General features: G+C 33.8%; 1 protein-coding gene across 1 annotated transcript in view; it reads left to right on the forward strand.

Moving 5' to 3' along the window:
• LOC118753491 (mucin-2-like) overlaps window positions 1-573 on the forward strand; it is a 35,124-nt gene extending 34,551 nt beyond the window's left edge. Inside the window, exon 6 of the mRNA XM_036488375.1 lies at window positions 400-573. Coding sequence (XP_036344268.1) covers window positions 400-573 — 174 coding nt within the window. The remainder of the gene's footprint in view (window positions 1-399) is intronic.
• The last annotated feature ends 529 nt before the right edge of the window (window positions 574-1,102 follow it).

Genomic DNA, 1,102 nt, shown 5'->3' on the forward strand with positions numbered 1-1,102 from the left:
ATAAGCGAAAAGAAATGCTCCTAGAGTTGATAAGTTGCGTAGGAAATTCGAGGATCGACTACAAATTCGTTTGCGCCCTAATGAAAACGTTGGCTGGCTACATAATAAACAATTTAGAAAAAAAACAATCAAATACATAAAATTCGGTTGTTATGTAATTACGGCAATTGTTTTTTAAATAACAAGTACAGTTGAGTAGCCAGTTATTGTGTAAAAACTAAAAGCAAGAAAAAAAATAAATTTTTTTTTTTACCAACGCTCTTGCACACTTGCATACATTTTGCATACGCACAGACAATAATTTCTTATTTTATTTATTTTTTTTTTCTCTCTGCCCACAAGTGAAAGTGTTGCTGTGAAAATTTATTCGATGCTTCATACGCATTTTGAATTTTTCAGCGCCGAAAATGCGGTCAACACTTGAAGATGTGCCAATATTTAGTTAGTGCAATGAACAATGAAGAAAAACCCGACCTGAGTTTTAATACAAATTCAGAGCAACGTGGCGTTGAGCCGCAAATGCTGAATAAATATTGTGCTGCAAGCAAATTCCTATGTCTACGAGTATTGTAGTATGTAATTGTAAATATTTATAGTGCAATTATTATGTTAGGCATGTCAGTGTGTACGTGCATTACTGTTTTGTTGTTCGCAATGCAGTAAACAATATGCCAGTAGGAAAGTACAATGAGCAATCTTACATCATATTAAACTTTAGATAAGGAAATGAAAACTTCCAAGTACGGATCTACAGCCTGTTGCTAGCACTTTGCGGTCCACAACTCATTTGTCGATTTTAAAAGCGAAGAGCAATTATAAATTGCATACGTGGTGAATTTCCTGCAGGGTTCCGCTACTGCTAATGTCCATATTAATGCTTTTGTGTTATTTTTTTTTAACACGTTATTGCATAAAATTTGCATAAACGGTTTAAATCATGCTGCACAGCTGTGCATTTCGAAACGGTTAATGTGCATATGAATTTAGAGATATGAACATATACATATACGTACATATGTATGTAGGCTTAAGCAGATATTAGGCCAGCTGTTGTCAACGGTAATTAATGATGGCACGTTTTTATATTTATTAAAGTACATAC

Source organism: Rhagoletis pomonella, unplaced genomic scaffold, assembly GCF_013731165.1.
Source record: "Rhagoletis pomonella isolate Grant_MI unplaced genomic scaffold, Rhpom_1.0 Rhpom_scaffold_00002, whole genome shotgun sequence".
In the NCBI taxonomy this organism is placed as follows: Eukaryota; Metazoa; Arthropoda; class Insecta; order Diptera; family Tephritidae; genus Rhagoletis; species Rhagoletis pomonella.